Genomic DNA, 16,451 nt, shown 5'->3' with positions numbered 1-16,451 from the left:
CATTCGCGTAATTCCGACCCCTGTGGAAATATAGGGATATAATGTGGCCTATGACACACAAATAATATGGCTTTTTATTAAAAAGAATTTTTATAATCAGTTCAGCAGATTCAGAAATTAACCCTATAAACCTCACAAACCTTTTTATAATATTAACATAGATTATTTTTTTATTTTTGTTGCAGACTCTTCGACAGCCCGCACACACCAAAAAGTCTCCTTCTCAAGTGTTCCACGCCTTCCCATCCCTCGCCGAGGACTAGACTTCACCCGCCGAAATTCAATGTGCCCACTGGTTAGTGCTGTCACTTACTCTCCTGTTGTAATTTTGAAAGAATTTTGGGATGTGGAGTTAGTGTACTGGTTCAAATATGACTTATTTGGATGCTGTGGATTGCCAAGCCTGAAGATTCATTGATTTGTTTCTTTCAAAAATATTTTATGAAATATTTTACTCTGGCTTAAGTGATTCTAATGGAGACCAGCACCTAATGGACTTATATACAATGGCCAACCTTAGTGGCAAAGTGTGGAAAAGGCCCAGGAAAGAAAGAAAGAAGAAGAGTGTACTCAGAAATATAAAGAGAATTAGATGATCCAGTACACCTAAAATGTGACATGACTTATCTCGTGGAGACAAAATCACATATTGTCATCCAATATAAGTCGTTGTTCTGATACAATGAAAGAGAGAGCAGTATTTCCAGTTTGGTCGCTCATTTGTCGTTTTGTATACAAGATATACATAGTTTAAGCCAGCGGTTCCCAAAAGGTGTTCCGCGGAACCCTGAGGTTCCGTGAAAGGCCCTCAGGGGTTCCGCGAAAATTCAAGATTTTCATATTGTAAATCGTTTCAATAATATTAACTGACGGAAATAATTATACATTTTCAATTAACTTGTTTTAAAATATTGCATTCCAAAATTCCATGGCACCATGTAGGAAACCGATATGATTCTGGCGCGCTACCACACGCCACGAGACGTAAGAGTTTTTCGTCTTTAGTTTACTTCTTTCTTAAGCTTGGATTCCGCCGAAAATGGTGAAACAAAAATGGTTCCGAAGTCAAAAGAATTCGGGAACCGCTGGTTTAAGTTTTGGCATTTTTTGTCCCAGGCATGCCCTCGGGCTCCAGCCACCACCTGCACCCGCCGTGCGCGGCGCTGTACACGCACTCGTCGGACGAGGACAGCGGGCTGGGCAGCCTGCCGCCCGACGAGCTGGAGCACAGCCGCCGCGCCTCCGCGCCGCTCGCCAACATCAACCCCTTCACGCCAGACGGTACCGATCATACTTACTGAATACTCAAAACATCACTTACTTTTATCAGACTCTTGACGGCGCAGTGGTATACGCGGTCTATTTACAAGACTGAGGTTTTCTTAATTTAGTCCAGGTCTGACTGGTCATGGTTAGTTACCACCCTACTGGCAAAGACATACTGACAAGCAATTTAGTGTACAAGTATGATGTGTAGAAACCGAAAGTGGTGTGGATATTCATCCTCCTCCTAACAAGTTAGCCCGCTTACATCTTCGAATGCATCATCACTTACCATCAGGTGAGATTGTAGTCAAGGGTTAAAAAAGACTTGAGTTTCAATTACTTTTGGTGGTTGTATAATAATACATATAAACTATGAATCTGGTCACTAAATGATATTGTATTTTGCAGGCCCAGCGTTGAAGAGAGCCCTGTCGAAAACACCTAAAAGCGACCGGCTAGTGAGAGTGAGTTTTGATTTTTTTTTATCTTGATTGGTTAGGGAAATATTTTATTTAAAAACATATATTATTATCGATCTAATCACAATCCTATACCTCGGCAAGTTTGTTTATGACACTCCTATGGTACACGGGCGACGGGGGAAGAAGGACTGTGCAGGTAGAAAATTGTGCGCATGGGGCAGGGGCTGGAAGTGAGGTGCATTAGTTGTAGACAGTCACTGTCAACAATAACTTAACAAGTTATGTTTTATAGGATATTCAGAGATATCTGAAGACTTACTCGTAATAAGTTATGTATAGTAGTCAACTTTTTTCTGTCCTCCGTCCCCCGCGGACAATCCCGAGTGTTTCGAACGAATTAGCCAAACTATAGAAGCAGAAGCATGAGATGTGACGTGTTGTGTGTTACAGGAGACGAACATCTCCCGGTACAACGTGGAGTTCGTGGAGCTGGACGTGATCGGGCGCGGCCACTTCGGCATCGTGACGCGCTGCGTGAACAAGCTGGACGGCTGCGTGTACGCGCTCAAGCGCTCGCTGCGCCCCGTGGCCGGCTCGGCCGCCGAGCGCGCCGCGCTCAACGAGGTGCAGGCGCACGCCGCGCTGGGCCAGCACCCGCACCTCGTCACGTACGTCACATCTTCATACGCTGATACTTCCAAACACAGCCCGCTTGGTGTCCTCGGTCCACCTAGTTAAAGTCAAAAAAAAAAAAATCAAAAATCATTTATTTCAAGTAGGCTCAGTTTACAAGCACTTTTGACACGTCAGTTGGTCCAAGAGGTCCAAGAGTCTACGGAAGACTCGGCAAGTGTCTGCGTTGGCATGACATAATCATCCACTGATAACGTCTCTTGCATGAACTTCCAAACATCCTGCTTCATGTCCTCGGTCTACCTAGTTAAAGTGGTCTAAGAGTCTACGGAAGACTCGGCAAGTGTCTGCGTTGGCATGACATAGTCATCCACTGATAACGTCTCTTGCATGAACTTCCAAACATCCTGCTTCATGTCCTCGGTCTACCTAGTTAAAGTGGTCTAAGAGTCTACGGAAGACTCGGCAAGTGTCTGCGTTGGCATGACATAGTCATCCACTGATAACGTCTCTTGCATGAACTTCCAAACATCCTGCTTCATGTCCTCGGTCTACCTAGTTAAAGTGGTCTAAGAGTCTACGGAAGACTCGGCAAGTGTCTGCGTTGGCATGACATAGTCATCCACTGATAACGTCTCTTGCATGAACTTCCAAACATCCTGCTTCATGTCCTCGGTCTACCTAGTTAAAGTGGTCTAAGAGTCTACGGAAGACTCGGCAAGTGTCTGCGTTGGCATGACATAATCATCCACTGATAACGTCTCTTGCATGAACTTCCAAACATCCTGCTTCATGTCCTCGGTCTACCTAGTTAAAGTGGTCTAAGAGTCTACGGAAGACTCGGCAAGTGTCTGCGTTGGCATGACATAGTCATCCACTGATAACGTCTCTTGCATGAACTTCCAAACATCCTGCTTCATGTCCTCGGTCTACCTAGTTAAAGTGGTCTAAGAGTCTACGGAAGACTCGGCAAGTGTCTGCGTTGGCATGACATAATCATCCACTGATAACGTCTCTTGCATGAACTTCCAAACATCCTGCTTCATGTCCTCGGTCTACCTAGTTAAAGTGGTCCAGGAGTATACGAAAGACTCGGTGGGAGTCTGCGTTGGCATGACATAAAAATGGAGATTCAAAAGTGGGGGTCTGCAAAAATTTATCTGGTTTCAATGGTTCCAATGGGGAGTTTTCTAAATAAAATAATTGTGAATTGATTGCTTCCTTGTTCTTTGAGTAGATATCAAAAAACTGTTATTTCGTAGATGCTGTTGATTCAGCTGCAACGAAAATTTCCATAGGTGAATCTAATAACTTTTTTTTGTTAAGTTTTGGATAGGTATAAATTTAGCACCACAGAGGTCCACCGGAACGAGTTAAATTAGGAAGTGGTCTATGAGAAAAATAAGTTTGGGAACCTTTGACCTAGTGGGGTTACTACCCCAACACTGCACTTTCCGGTGCAGCAACACCAGTTCCGGTTATTTATGTGCGTTTCTCCTACCTACAGTTACTACTCGGCGTGGAAGGAGAACAACCACATGATCATACAGAGCGAGTACTGCGACGGCGGCTCGCTGCAGCAGAAGATCGAGCAGGGCGCGCTGCCCGAGAGCGAGCTGCTGTTCCTGCTGGCGCACGTGGCCAGCGGACTCGCGTAAGTGGCTGCCTTACTCAGTTGTACAGTGAAGGAGGACATTGTGACGAAGCCGGAAGTAGATAGATACTTCTTTCCTGGACCTCTTTCCGGACTTGGCCACAAGGGTTGACCATTCTACGTCGGTCCATTTGATGCTGGTCCCGACTGGAGTCACTCCAGCCAACCGCGCTCGCTCCAAAAGCTTTGCAGGCCGTCCAGGTCGCCGAAAGCCTCATGGAGTGTTGCTGGGGATCCAGTGTGTACTGTGCGTTGTGCGGATACACCTCTGCATCTAAGCATTACATGTATCAGTGTTTCTTCTTCCATGCATGCTCTGCACTATCTACACTGTCAGTTATACCTAGAACTGAAGGTGTTTATTTAGTGAGCAGTGCCACGTCATTAGTTCTGTAACTAATGACAGGGCACTACACTGTCATGTGGCCATGTTACTCGTCCTACTGCATATCCTGCCCATCCTCAGGATGAGCGAGAGTCATCATTCATCATCTTTAACAGCCGATAAACGTCCACTACTGGACATGGACTTCCAAACATAACGGTCTCGAGCCTCCACCATATAGCAGCTCCCTGCAACTTGCTTGATGTCGTCAGTACACCTAGTGGAGGGGTTAGAAAAAGCGTTGTGTGGCTGTAGCATTAAATACAGACATTTACTAGCCCCGCACGTTGATATTGCGACTGGCGCCCATCTTGGTGACAAATGATAATTAAGGTGGATATAGTAAAAGAGAAAAAGTTAGTCATTCAAAATATAAACTGCGCTTTAAAAAGTCTAACAATATAAATAATTATAGAAATATAGATAGTAATAAGAAGATTTTATTTTTAGATTATATTTATTTTTTTCCATCCAATTTAAATTTTATCACATTTTTTTTGCTAGCTATCCTTTTGTGCGACGGATGACGTCACGCAGCTGTTATTGTGGCAAGGTTCCATCGCAATATCAACGTGCGGGGCCTATAGAAGTTTTTTTACTAAGCTAGTGTTACAAGTTACTAACAGAACTGTGTACAAATTGTCCAGGTACATCCACTCGCGGCAGCTGGTGCACCTCGACCTGAAGCCCGGCAACATCTTCATCTGCCGCGACGACGTGGCCGCCGCCGCCGACAGCGAGGACAGCGCCGACGACGACGACGCGCCGCACAGCGCGCACTACAACTACAAGATCGGTGAGTGCTGCTCCAGTTGGATCGTGTGAACGAGGCTTTACAACACTATAAAGCGGGCTTTATTGTATACTGGCTCAGACTAAATACATAAGGACTAGTATCGCACCCAAATTCACGAACAAAATTTTCTGCCATTTTCTAAGGAAAACGAGCTTAGATTTTATACATATCTTTTATTAAACTAGCAGTTTTTGTTCGTTTTTTATACCATTCAAGTACACAAAAAGGTATTTTTACGAAGGTTTTTAAACGACGGACACGATTGTAAACTATGAAACATCGATTCTATAGAGACAGTGTTTATAATCGCATAAGATCGTTGATCATATACTTTGACAGAAAAATAATGTCTTGTGAGGCAGGTCTTTATCTAATTAGTCTGAGTATACTGGTATTGCATGCAGGTGCCAGGTATGTGTAGGACCCGGCACCTGCACTGTGAATCCATGGAATGCTAAGATTCGTCTCTTGTCTAAGATCGGGTCTATGTCTAATATCAAGACATGGGTTTTTTGTAAGGACTGAAAAACTCAATGATTTTAAGTTGCATTCATCGGCATTTGAACTATGTTGTTACCACATCAATTGCCACTTCATTTTGCGACTCTTAGAGGTATACCAGTGACTTTGGTTCTTCTGCAGATCTCATCATTATTTGATCACTCAAAAGGTAGTTAACCCAAGCATAGTTTATGGTGCATGAATTATACACAACTTATAAAATAATATAAAATGTGAAAAACTAAACTAATACAAGAAAACTTCACAAATTAATTATTATTATCAATCAGTTTATATAATCCCTTTTGAGCAGAAATTAAATAGCTACGTAATTGCAGGTGACCTGGGCCACGTGACGTCGACGTCCACGCCGTCGGTGGAGGAGGGCGACTGCAGGTACCTGCCCAAGGAGGTGTTGCAGGAGGACTACACGCATCTCACCAAAGCGGACATCTTCGCTTTCGGTGAGTGTACTGATACCTCACACCAATAGGACCTGCCTCGCTAGAGGTTACCCCTTTTTTTTTGAGATTTCCCTATTGCAAAGACTATCGCAAAGAATGTTTACTCTGTGACCGCTCCGTGTCAGCCATCGGTCTACCACCCTGTGATATCTTTAATGCCACCTTTTCAAGTCCCTAATTAATTCACTCGTCCTTCCTACCCGCGGAAGGTTACTCCTCTGTCAAACCTATATCACTTTTATTTTGAATCATCATCATCATTATCAACCCATATTTAGCTCACTGCTGCACTTGAGTCTCCTCTCAGAATGAGAGGAGTTAGTTAGGCCAATAGTCCACCACTCTGGCCCAATGCAGATTAGCAAACTACACACACTCAGAAAATTCTCTGGTATGCCAGTTTCCTCATGATGTTTTTCCTTCACCATTTGAGACACGTGATATTTAATTTCTTAAAATGCACACAACTGACAAGCTGAAAGTGCATGTCCCAGACCGAATTCGAACCCACACCCTTCGGAATTGGAGGCAGAGGTTGCATCCACTGGGCTATCACAGCTCTTATATTGTAAGTGGTTAAACTAAAAGAGTAATGTTGTCCGCAGGCCTGACGCTGTACGAGGCGGGCGGCGGCGGCGCGCTGCCCATGAACGGGCCCGAGTGGCACGACATTCGCGACGGCAAGCTGCCCGACCTGCCCGCCCTGTCGCGCGACTTCAACCAGCTGCTGAAGGTATGCCGACACTTGTCTACATAATAGCGGACACAAGTCTCCTCAAGCCTCTCAGAATGAGACGTGTTAAGACGAATTTGTATTTAACTTTATATTTGTGTATCAAAACAGTGAAAGAGGATGTTCAACAGTGTAGCAGCACTTATAAATAGCGATTGGAACACCATCGCAATCCACCGGCAGCTCAGCTCACTATACCAGACTATCTCAAACATCTGAAAAGAAAAAGAATCTTGGAGCTGGATGTGTAATACTCCAGTCTTAACAACAATATGAATGTCTCTAGTGGGGGATACTCATGTCATACCAACATCAAACATAAAACCCATTTGCTCATAGTCTTTTTGACTGATTACACGATATTTCATGGAACAAAAAAAAAACTTTATATTTGGCCACGTGTCGTGTCCACGACGTGATGGTAACTATTTGAATACAGTCGTGTTCTGATGTATCACGACAATGTTTTGAATCAATACAGTCGTAGTTCTTGAAGAAGTCAAAGCTGTGAATGGATGTGGACCTAAAAAATATTTACTGTTTTTTTTTTAATTCCTTAATTATGCCTTTGTATTCATTTTGGAAGTGTAAACACACAAGCCACAACATGAATAAAGAGAAATGTGTTACGAGTGATGACGTACTCAATGTGCGAAACCAATGACAATTCCGCGACGCTTTGAGGCCCATCTAACGATTTACCATCGACGTGCAGAATATATGATGTCGATTCGTTTCTAATGCGTCACGACACGACTCGTCAGACAAATATAATTTCGCCTATAAGCTATACTAATTTGCCAAGCTATACTACTACTGCACATCACTATTACTTCTACCATATTTATCGATTAACTGAATAATTTGATCATTCGTTACAGAAAATGGTGGACCCGGATCCGGCTATGCGGCCGTCGGCGGCGCGCATCCGCCGGCACCCGCTGCTGCACCCCGGCGGCAACAAGAGCAAGGCGCAGCTGCGGCGCGAGCTCAAGGTGGCGCGCATGGAGAACGAGTTCCTCGCCAAGAAGCTGCAGGAGGCCTCCAAGTGAGTCACTTGTATGACGTAACGAGTAGCAACGACAGTGATTTCGTATCATCATTTTAGCGGTAGAGGAAACACCTCGAGTAGGTCCCAGGACTTGTGACTTGGGTGTAGGCATGCAAGGGTAAAGGGATCCGCACATGTGAGTATGGAGAACATGTGATTTATGATCAATTAATACAAAATAACTCATCAATTATCTAAACACATAACATTATTGCACAAAATCACTAACGCGACCAGCAGCATGACGGTGTTCACGCTGCCTAACATAGAACTGAACTCAAGTCATCAAATACCCTCTTATTTATACCATCATCACATAAAGTCACTGACTCTGATAGCAGGAGGTGCCAAAATCAGTCGGATGAGTGTCTGATAGCTTATTCACAAATTTTGTCTGAGTTGTTTAAAGTCACAAGACTTGAACACTTATTTGAAGAAGTCAGACATAAGAGATCTACTTGTATATCCAGTAGTCAATGTCATTTCAATTTGTTTGATCTTTACAGACAACTATTATTGATTAATTCATTAATCGAACGTTTTTGTATATTAACCAAGTTCATTTTTGTATATTTTCAATTTAATTTATATCAAAACTGATTACCAAATCTTTAGTTGTAACAGTACTCTTCAATCAATATGTTTTGACTTTTAACCCGCAACCATCCTATAATAAACAAACTTTAGTCTAGTAGTGTTACAAAAAAAGAAAAATTCGTATATGTAATTTTGATCCTTATTCTTAGGTGCATAAAGTCGCTAACACCGAGAGTGCCCTCCAGCGGAGTGGTGCAAGAGTCGTCGAAGTACCTCACCAGGTCGGCCAAACGATTGCAGGCGGCCACCAGGCCGACCAGGGGCACCAGGAAGTCAGATGCCGACGTCAACAGCAGTAGATACAGTGCGACGAGCAGTAAAAAGCAGAAATTACAAAAAATCGATCGCTTTTTGATTCAAGACGGAAAAATGTCGACAAATTGTTAACAACAAATCTATATTTTTTGAAAATTTTGAACCAGAACTAAGAAGAAACCTAAGAAACTTGGGTTATAAGGGACTTGTTTCACCACCTTTCTTTTATGTGTTGGGTAGTCTAAACGTGAGTTTTGTCACTTTCCTTCTATAAGAAAATGACAAAGACTAAATTATAAATAAGCTCTCTGACACTCATCAGAAGGTGGTGAAGCCGGCCCTTAATATTTCAAGTCAATAAAAGTCCAGGACTTATATTAACGTAGACGCCGCTAGTTCGTTCAATAGTGTTAAATGTAGTTGTATCAATTTTTGTTACCTACGATGACGTCACGAGTTACATCGTCATGTCTAAAAGTAATTGAGACAATTTTATTCGCCATACGTGATAAATATTATAAAAAAAGATTTTAACTTAATTAAAACTAAAGTACCAATAAATCAACAGAGGTATGAATAGAATAAGAGTTTTTTCTAATTCTAAGCATACCAGCATACCTATTCCAGTGAAGACAAAATGCCATATTGTCGACCATTAGCGGCGGACCGAAAATATCACTATTATATATATACACTATCGTCCCACCACAGTGAAAGAGAGCGATATTTTCTGTTCGGCCGCTATTGGTCGGCAATATGTCATTTCGTCTTAACGATATGTTTCTTGGCGCGCATCTTGGGCCTACAAGTAATATCAGTATCTTACGAGTGCATTGTGCACTGATACATCAGCCGCCTTAGCCAAGTGGCACGTCAATTCTCTTTCTACGATCGCTAACGCTTCGAAAAGTAGAAAAATGTATGGGAATGACAGATCTTGATCACGTGACCTGTTGAATGCAAATGTCATTCCCATACATCTTTCTAGTTTTCAAAGCGTTAGCGATTGGAGAAAGTGAAAGAGAGGCAAATAGATTATAGTGGTTCAAATCGAAAGAACTACTAGAATCATATGCCTAACATTTTGAGTTGTATACCGATAAATGGCTGACATACGAGTCAAACTTTACCGTAGCACAAAAATTTGGGTCTTTAATCTTTCTCATCAGAACTACCTGAATGTATGTGAGAAATAACTAGTTTTCTACTTTGATTATACCAACGAAATGATTTAAAAGTGCCTTCAATATGTTGAATAACCGATATGTGATCTATAAATGCTTTCAAATCGAATTTACTGTGCATAAGTGTGATTAAATTGAATGAACATGTGTACTATTGTGATATTTAAAACAGCCTTACACAATGAAATACACGAAACTTTTTACTTTTGATCTATTCGCAGGTGTTACTTTGCGAAATGTTATAATGCATACTGAAAACAAGGTTATTTTGTCACTTTCTGCGAAAATCTGACAAAGATGTTCGCCATGACTTACCTTGTGAAAATTACATATTGTCAACCAATAGCGGTCGAGCGAGGAAATGTTGCTCTCCCTTTCGTTGCGAAAGAGAGAGAGATATATCCGGTTCGGTTCTAGTAGTCTCTCTTATGTTGTGGCGCGCATCATCTGTCTGTCGTGCTTTCCCTGGCCACTCAACCAGTTCACGCCATTAGGATGATGTCGAGGTTGGGTTTAGATTAATTCGCGTTTTCTATAACTTCGTTGTTTTTTCCGATGTTGACGTAGGCTGTTTAAATAACACAGTTCTTTGATATAATATCTTCCATTTTTCTCTTCATGTGATATTTGTTTGAAAAAAAATCTTAATACGTAAGTTAGGTAAGTGATATATATGTTAGAGTTTTAATTTTTTTCTTCATAGTATGTAATAAATTCCTTATAGCTATAAAGTAGAAGTAATCATTTTTAATAGGATATAATTTATTTGTTGTATTAACATGCGAGTCCATATTGAAACACATTTTATATTTTTAGCATAAGGCAGCGTTATAAAGTATAAAAATGATAATTTAGTTGGTAAAAAAAAATAATAATTTATATTAATTGTAATTTTTAATAGTGTATAGTTGTAAAAAGAAATGAAAATAATAGTTATTATTATTATTGTGTAACCATTAAATTTCGATTTAAATTATAATATTCATCCATCCAGTATATAATGAATAGTGTAAGTTATCATAAAATTAAAGTGAGGGTATAATTAGACATTTACATTATTTAAGGTTTATATTTTTTGTAGTACGTGTTGGGTAAACGCTCTACTTGTGGTTAGGGGTGCAACGCATGGGCGTAGCGAGGTACCCAAATCAACGAAATCTATGACCGAAGTAGTAACATTATTGTGTTGTCTATAAAAAATACAAGAATTCATTCATTTTTAAACAATTCCTTTATTTGAAATTATCAAAAGTTTATTGCACACTACCACAGCAGCCGTTCGGATATCGCACAACTTCGTCTATACTAACTTACTCGTATTTGCGTAACACACGTACTCTTTGCGGTTTCTGTTATACCTAACCTGCGATTAACTAAATATCTAAATCTATAAAAAAGATTTTAACTTTAATTAAAAAACTAAAATATCAATAAATCAACAGAGGTATGAATAGAATAAGAGTTTTTTCTAATTCTAAGCATACCAGCATACCTTTTTTGAAGACAAAATTCCATATTGTGGACCAATAGCGGCGGACCGAAAATATCACTCTTTCGTACCACCACAGTGAAAGAGAGCGATATTTTCTGTTCGGCCGCTATTGGTCGGCAATATGTCATTTCGTCTTAACGATATGTTTCTTGGCGCGCATCTTGGGCCTTCAAGTAATATTAGTATCTTACGAGTGCATTGTGCACTGATACATCAGCCCCCTTGGCCAAGTGGCACGTCGATTCTCTTTCTACGATCGCTAACGCTTCGAAAATTTGAAAATGTATGGGAATGACAACTTCATGGGATTAACTAAATATCTAAATCTATAAAAATTGGTGTGACGTCCTTTTAAATAAAATATTGATAGATTTAATTTTAAAAGCCATATTTTATAATATTTTCTTTAAATAAGTAAAGTTATAGATATACATACTTGTAACCTTATAGATCCCTACAATAAATAATTAAATAACATTTCATAAAATGTAAGCTAAATTAAATAATTTACCTTACATTTTATGAAATCATATAATATGTTATGCTGACGTACTTTTAATTAATGTCATGCAGGAAACTACATTTAGATTTACATTCTCACTTGCCATCAAGTGAAACTAATATTGAGGTTTGTATATCGGTGATTTTTCTTGTTCGGATGGTTGAATGAATGAAACTTTATATGTGATTTTTTTTATATTTCCTTTTTGTAAAAATTAAGATTTAATCATTTAGTTTTAAATATTATTAAGTTATATTTGTTTCCTTCGAATGTGCCTTTTTAATTTTATTTTAATACATGGTGTTTCTGTATCATATCACAAATATTCAAGTCTGTTGTAGTAGTGCAGAACGTCAATAAGCATATTTATAAAATCTGAAACTGACAATATATTCTGTGTACACTGAAATATGCACTACAACAATCAGCTTATCAGCCTTCGGGTTATAGATAAACCTAATACTTATTACTGCTAGATTATCACATTATTATCAATAGTTAGGTTATTATTAAACTGCCATAAAAATTATTAACTTCACTGTTACCACTAAATAAAAATGCTGGATTTTGAATGAAGTATTTAACCAACTGGTAAACGTAGTATTTTTTTTATTTTCATTCTTAACTATACCTCCGAGAAAAACCAATAGAATTGTATCTGTTTTGTCATTACTATTATTATAATGTGAAAAAAATAGTGTATAAAATATTTATGGCTGTCCCACCTAGTGGGTTGTCTTAGGATCTCAAGCTTTGTCTTTTCTATTGATTAATACACTTATTCTTTTTTTATGTAATTATTAATGATTAACATCGACTGTGTTGAATTGCGTGGGTCAAATCTTTCCTTTCCTAATTATATTGCTGTTCGCATTTTAAAACAGGTGAACCGCACGCATCGAATTTACGATTTTGGATTTTAATTTGCTATTAAAAATTCATATATTATGGTTTCTGCATACTTTTCCAAAAGTTTTAATAGTAAAATAAAAAAAATCCTATAACCTTGTAATTTAAAAAAAGAATTCAATAGTATTTACTAGTATTTTTGATAAAAAAAAATTATTTTTCCCTTTTTTGGATGGTGATATTTTTTTAATGGCTAGTAATTTATTAACTATAGCGTATGGGATTATCAAACACGGTTTTTTTGTTTACCATTTCAATACCCCTTTTATAGCGTTTGCGGTTCAGCTCCTATGTGTGATTACTTTATAATATTAATTTGCTTTGTGTTTTTAAGTCAAATATAGACAAAAAGTTAACAGTAAATATGTTTTGGTGATTAGTTGTAAAATTATTACTTTTTATAAGGCTTATTTCGTTTGTAATAAATAAAAATTCTAAATTATATTACAAAAAGGGTGTTCCTCTAATCAATTGGGTACTAATTTAATAAGATAAATATTCTAAAAAAGAACTTTAACTGTATAAACAAAGATTATAACAAAATTGGTGTATTGATAGGTTATTAAGTACTATGTCAATAATGCTGGTGTGATAAATCAATACTTGATTTAAAATGAAATTTAACTATACACACGAATTTAGGAATCTTTTGTCTGTACTATTCCAAAAACTATTTGTATCCATACAATATTTTTTTTAAATAAAGCCAACAATACAAGATAATTTCCAAATAAATTAACAAATTCAAACTGGGAGACTTCATTTTATGCTATGTATATGTATTGTAGTTACTATTATTAGCATAAATGGCAAACTAGAGAAAATGACAGAAAATATAACAGCAGGCATTTCATAGAGTCGTAAAAGAACTGCATAATTTTTAATTAGAGTTCTTTTTTTTTAGTTTTTAGTACTGCTATTATGTGAGGAGATGTCCTCAGATATGATCTGACTTATGGCATGTTCCACAAACTTCAATACTTTTTATTCAATTAAATTGGTAATTTTTCTGCACATTTAGAATGATATTCCATTGCTTATTTCATATTTAGTTAAAAACACTGCACACTTAAGTGTTATGACTCTAACTTTTTAAATGTAATGAATTATTATTAATATTAATTTGTCTTGTTTAGTTGGCTTGCTTTTTGGTTGTTATTTAGGTAGTTAAAACGGTTTGTTGTACACAAAACTAAATTAAAAATGCTTGAAATGTGATGCACACTTGAATTTACTTTGATATATTTACTATCTGTATATAAATAATTTTGAATTTGCAATTTCCATCTCGTTCTCGGCACATTCACACATGTCTATGAAATGCAAGATTACTAAAAAATTACATCTATTTTAGTTGTCATTTACACAAAACAAGTGAAGTTTTTGATGTGCTGAGTAAAAATAATCAATATATTGGCTAAAGATTTGCTTTAATTTTGGGCATTCTAATTTCAAGTTTAACCCGTATACTTGCAATCAGGGTTTTAAGATTTTTAATTTCAGTTTTTTGTACCTACGTCATTGTACCAAATGTCGAAGTCAAAAGTGGTATATTGTTTGCAACATCTAAATTGTTATTAATCAGGTGTATTTTTCGATTGTTTAAAATAATGATTAGATTTGACCAAAGTTGGTGTCGGTAGCTGTGAATGTATAATATTTGCTAATAAATGAATATTAATAAATGTGCTTGTTTCGATTAACGTTTAGTTTTATTTATAACAGACGGCCGTCCCGCGGTTCTACCTACGTAGTTCCCGTTACTGTGAGAATCAATACAAATATTATAAAGCTTAAGAGTTTGTTTGCTTGTACGCGCTAATCTCAGGAACTACTGGTCCGATTCTTTCAGTGATAAATAGCCCATTTTTCGAGGAAGGCTTTATATATTATCCCCATAGCGTTACGAGTCGGTACAATATTCCTGTATTCGTACGCGAACGGGAACCATGCGGGTGAAACCTTGCGGCGTCAGCTAGTCTATAATAAAATCAATGAATAAAGAGTTAATAATACTTGCTTCTTTTACTAATACTAGCGGATGCGCCACGCTAACTATGAGTTAATCCAGAGTAAAATCTATTTCTAATTCCATTCCTAGTCAAGTCGCTTCAGTAGCCGTAGCGATATAATATTAGTGTGATAGGTGTGATGTGATTAGTGTGATGTTTTAGTAGTCTGTGCAAACATACATAACCTGTATATTACATAACCTGTGGTCTTTGATTGTCAAATGTCAGATTCAGATGTCACTGTCAAAGTGACAGTGATTGTTAATGAAGGAAGAGGGTTTCCCATTTTCTCTGCATTTTCCAGTTTTCAAAAAAATATTCAAACAATATGCCGGGTTCTAAGTAATATTCAGAAATAAAGGTTTCACATAATCGTGCTCAATTAAACAGTAAATGTCCGTTGCGAAAATAAAATGGAGGTGATGTGGATGAAGTTTATAATTTTATTTATTCCGTACAGTCTGAGCCACACGATACGTGAAGAAATTATATTTCATTATAACAACACGTAAGTTCTTTTGTGTTCTTTTATTTTGTTATTTGTTCCAATAAGAACGAATCACTGCTAACATAAGGTTAGCACTTATCAGGTTTGCTATAAGATGTTGTTTATGAAGCAATGTGTCTATTTCATGATCTATTGATTTAACAAGTTACTGCAACGAAGTAACTGTTGCGGACACAATTGTTTCAGTGTCTATTCAATTATGGATCAATCTTATTTGAATTGAACAGACCAAACGCCTTTGTCGTGGTGTATGTATTCAAATGTTTTTTTTTTGGTGTACCAGTTTTGCATTTTTTGTAGATTATTCTTTATCATACTTATGATTTTATCTAGTCTAGTCATTATATTTTATCTGGTATTATAAAACCCAATGTATGAAATAAACAAAATATAATATGATGACATAGTATTTACATGAATGTGTTTGGCCTACATTAATGATATTTCTTTGAAAGTTTTCTTTATTTTTTTGACCTTATTGGAGTTTTTATGGGACCTTAGCGGCGTCACCGGGGGGTTTGGGCGAGCGCAGAAGCATTGCCTGATGGGGCCCGAAGACAGAAGTAGAGTAGATGGGCGGAACGTCTCTCTAAGGGCATTTCCTCTGAGACTCGGACCTCGACTTAGTGGGCCGTTCGGGAAGGGTGTTTTGGCCTGAGTGTTTCAGTCCAGGCGCCCCCAAAATTGTGTGTTAAATAAAAAGCCCACGTCTGGGTGACGTCATATATCAGGGACCTAGTCTTCGCCGGCGAAGACGCTGTGTAGCTTGTGTTTGTGTTGCCTGGGAACTTAAGTTATCTATTTTAGTTAGTATTGCAGACCAAATGCTTATATGGACTTGTATCACACCCAAATTCAGTAACAAAGTTTTCTATAATTTTTCGAGAGAAGGAGATAGAAGCTCACATTTACACCAATAAATATATTTTGTGTCCATACACTACACACTAATATAAATTTGATTCACAATACAAATATTATGCATCATATTTACTTCAAAATTTTTCAAACATATCTTTGTGGTTCTTTCTGAAACTCCTTTAGTTATCATGCCACTATGTTTGGCACCTTCAAACTAACATACAAT

At 38.0% G+C, this 16,451-nt stretch overlaps 1 protein-coding gene across 1 annotated transcript in view; it reads left to right on the top strand.

The window, feature by feature from the left end:
* Positions 1-16,451, top strand: part of LOC112050379 (SID1 transmembrane family member 1) — a 40,641-nt gene that overhangs the window by 4,388 nt on the left and 19,802 nt on the right. The window contains exons 2-12 of the mRNA XM_052882826.1: positions 186-295; positions 1,117-1,281; positions 1,675-1,730; positions 2,139-2,356; positions 3,829-3,975; positions 5,008-5,156; positions 5,996-6,121; positions 6,727-6,854; positions 7,736-7,902; positions 8,652-8,887; positions 15,247-15,364. Of these exons, the coding sequence (XP_052738786.1) occupies positions 186-295; positions 1,117-1,281; positions 1,675-1,730; positions 2,139-2,356; positions 3,829-3,975; positions 5,008-5,156; positions 5,996-6,121; positions 6,727-6,854; positions 7,736-7,902; positions 8,652-8,887; positions 15,247-15,364 (1,620 nt within the window). The remainder of the gene's footprint in view (positions 1-185; positions 296-1,116; positions 1,282-1,674; positions 1,731-2,138; positions 2,357-3,828; positions 3,976-5,007; positions 5,157-5,995; positions 6,122-6,726; positions 6,855-7,735; positions 7,903-8,651; positions 8,888-15,246; positions 15,365-16,451) is intronic.

Source organism: Bicyclus anynana, chromosome 8 (genome assembly GCF_947172395.1).
Source record: "Bicyclus anynana chromosome 8, ilBicAnyn1.1, whole genome shotgun sequence".
NCBI classification, from domain to species: Eukaryota; Metazoa; Arthropoda; class Insecta; order Lepidoptera; family Nymphalidae; genus Bicyclus; species Bicyclus anynana.
Note: the sequence above shows the minus strand (reverse complement) of the source record. Positions and strands in the feature narration are given on the sequence as shown.